The sequence below is a fragment of the Beta vulgaris genome, chromosome 4, assembly GCF_026745355.1.
Source record: "Beta vulgaris subsp. vulgaris cultivar EL10 chromosome 4, EL10.2, whole genome shotgun sequence".
Taxonomy (NCBI): Eukaryota; Viridiplantae; Streptophyta; class Magnoliopsida; order Caryophyllales; family Amaranthaceae; genus Beta; species Beta vulgaris.
The window spans coordinates 10,636,821-10,639,235 of record NC_079205.1 but is presented as its reverse complement, the minus strand read 5'-3'; the positions used below and the strand labels follow the sequence as shown (position 1 = coordinate 10,639,235).

Here is a 2,415-nt window from a genome sequence, read left to right as displayed (position 1 = left end):
AATATTTTATTGCACTTCTTTAATTTAGAGATGGATTTTAAAAATTCCGTCTCTAATTTAAGGACGGATTTTAAAAATCGATCTCTAAATTTAGATATGATTATTTTATTGATCTTTAATTTAGGGACGGATTTTGAAAATCCGTCTCTACATTAGGGACGGATTTAAAAATCCGTCTCTACATTAGGGACGGATTTAAAAATCCGTCTCTACATTAGGGACGGATTTAAAAATCCGTCACTAAATTAGAGACAGATTTTTAAATCCGTCTTTAATATTTCTTCTACATATTACCAATATTACGTAGGGAAGTATACAAGTTGTATTTGGTGTAGTTGGTTGGAGCTTCTTTCGTTTCTTTGAGGTCACAAGTTCGATTCCTACGAACAACGGTTCTTGCGACTGTGGATTCCCCTTATCCTTTCCCTTGTAGAGCTGAACCGGGTTTACTTGAATGATATTCAGAACTAGTAATGAGATCGACTTGAACTTGGTAGGTAATAATAGGCGGTTAAATATAATCATGATAATATTAGGAACTATCTTGTTATTAATTTCGTTTATTTTTTAAAATTTTCAGTAAATTTAGAGACGGATTTTGATAAACTTAGAGACGAATCTTCAAAATTTGTCTATAAGCTTAGAGGCAGATTTCCAAAATCCGTTTCTCAACTTTAGAGACGGATTTCAAAAATCCATCTCTAAACTTAAGAGACGGATTTCCAAATTCCGTCTCTAATAGAGACGGATTTGAAAATCCGTCTCTAACTCGAATTAGCGACGAGGTTTTAGAGAGGGACAGTATCCGTCTCTAAATCCGTCTCTAAGCCCATATAGCTACGGATTTGACCTATTTAGGGACGGATTTTGTCTGTCTCTAAATGGACTTTTTTTGTAGTGTTATGGAACTTCTTTCCCCCTTGGGGCAAGTAAGAGTTCATCTTTCCTTTTCGAGCTAAATCGTCCAAAGCCCTCTGAAGATGCTTACACTCATTGGTATCATGATCGCAGTCCTTATGATAATGACAATATTTGTTCTTGTCTCTGTTCCTGTAAGGAGTCTTCATCTCATGTGGAGCCTTGAGCTCATATTGATCCTTTATCTCCATGAGAATAGAGTATTAATCTTTGCTAGCTAAATTCTATGGGATCAACTAAGATTCAGAATCTTTCCTCTTGCTTCACCTAGACGAAGTGGTTATAGAGGTTATAGCCCAAGTCTAAACCTTTTTAAGGTTACTCTTCTTTGGTTGAGCTACCTCTTCAAGCTTCTTGGACTCAGGGTGCTTTGCCTCGGCACATACTTCGGTGGCCTGTATAAATGTTTCGGCCTCTTTTAATGCTTTTGCAAGAGCAATAATTTTCTTCTTTACAAGATCAAACTTAAACCTTCCTGAACTCAACCCCCTCATGAAGGCGTCAAAGGCCACACCGGCATTTAGATCTTGAATCTGCAGGGCTTCTAGACTAAATCTTTCAATAAAACTTCGAAGGGCTTCTTTTAGTCCTTGGACGACCTTGCCCAAGTGCATGCTTATCTTTTGTCCTTATCAATTGGCAACAAAATGACTAGTAAAAAGATAAATGAGTTCAATAAAGTTGTTGACTAAATTAGGAGGGAGATTGTTAAACCACTTCTGAGCTACTCCCTTCAGAGTAGCTGGGAAGTTCTTACACCATGTAGCATCATCAACTGCTTGGACGTACATCTGATGCTTATAAGCGGATAGATGATTGTCTGGATCAATTGTTCCATAAAAAGGTTTTATGGTAGGCAGCTTAACCTTTGGGAAGAGCGGTGCCTCCATGATTCTGGCCGAGAATGGAGGTAGTCAGTTGATCCGGAGGGCTCCCAGCTGTCCCTCAGTGGGTATGAACTTCTTATGATACTCTTTCAATACAGGATTGGATGAGGTGTTTGTAGGAGCTGAACGCCTATAAACTATTAGCTGTAGTAGTATTGATGTTATGGTTTTATATAGTGTTCTTCCCCGTACGTATAAGCTAAAATGTGTGTCAATAGTGCTCTTACGAGCCATTTTATGCTAACTTTCTCCATCTAGATGCGGTTTTCTGTTTTGTGATGATTTATAGGTATTAATTAATTTTTTCCCTACTTTCTACTGCTTTACATTTACCACAATATAATGAAGATGTTTGGAGGCATACATGATGAGTTCCGGGGTCCTGAGAAACTCTCCAAGGCCTTGGACAAAAGGAGAAGTGAAGACTTGGCGTCTGAAGCCAAGGAATGAAGAAATGGACTCACGCCCAATCCCATATATCGGGAGCTTGAAGCCCGATCGGGCGGCGATAGGTTGACCCGACACGCATGTTTTAATGATTTTCGGGCTATTTTCGTATTACTTTTCCTTTAAGTTTTAGATTTAGTATAGATAGGAGAATCAGGGCCAA

At 38.4% G+C, this 2,415-nt stretch overlaps 1 protein-coding gene across 1 annotated transcript; it reads right to left on the bottom strand.

Annotated features, from left to right (window-relative positions):
• Window positions 1–1,220: 1,220 nt before the first annotated feature.
• LOC104907742 (uncharacterized) lies at window positions 1,221–1,532 on the bottom strand. Its single transcript, XM_010696718.2, has one exon. The coding sequence runs from the start codon at window positions 1,530–1,532 to the stop codon at window positions 1,221–1,223; it is 312 nt and encodes a 103-aa protein (XP_010695020.2).
• Window positions 1,533–2,415: the final 883 nt, after the last annotated feature.

Coding starts and splice junctions, on each gene's coding strand:
- LOC104907742 (XM_010696718.2), bottom strand. CDS start 1,532: ATGCACTTGGGCAAGGTCGTCCAAGGACTAAAAGAAGCCCTTCGAAGT.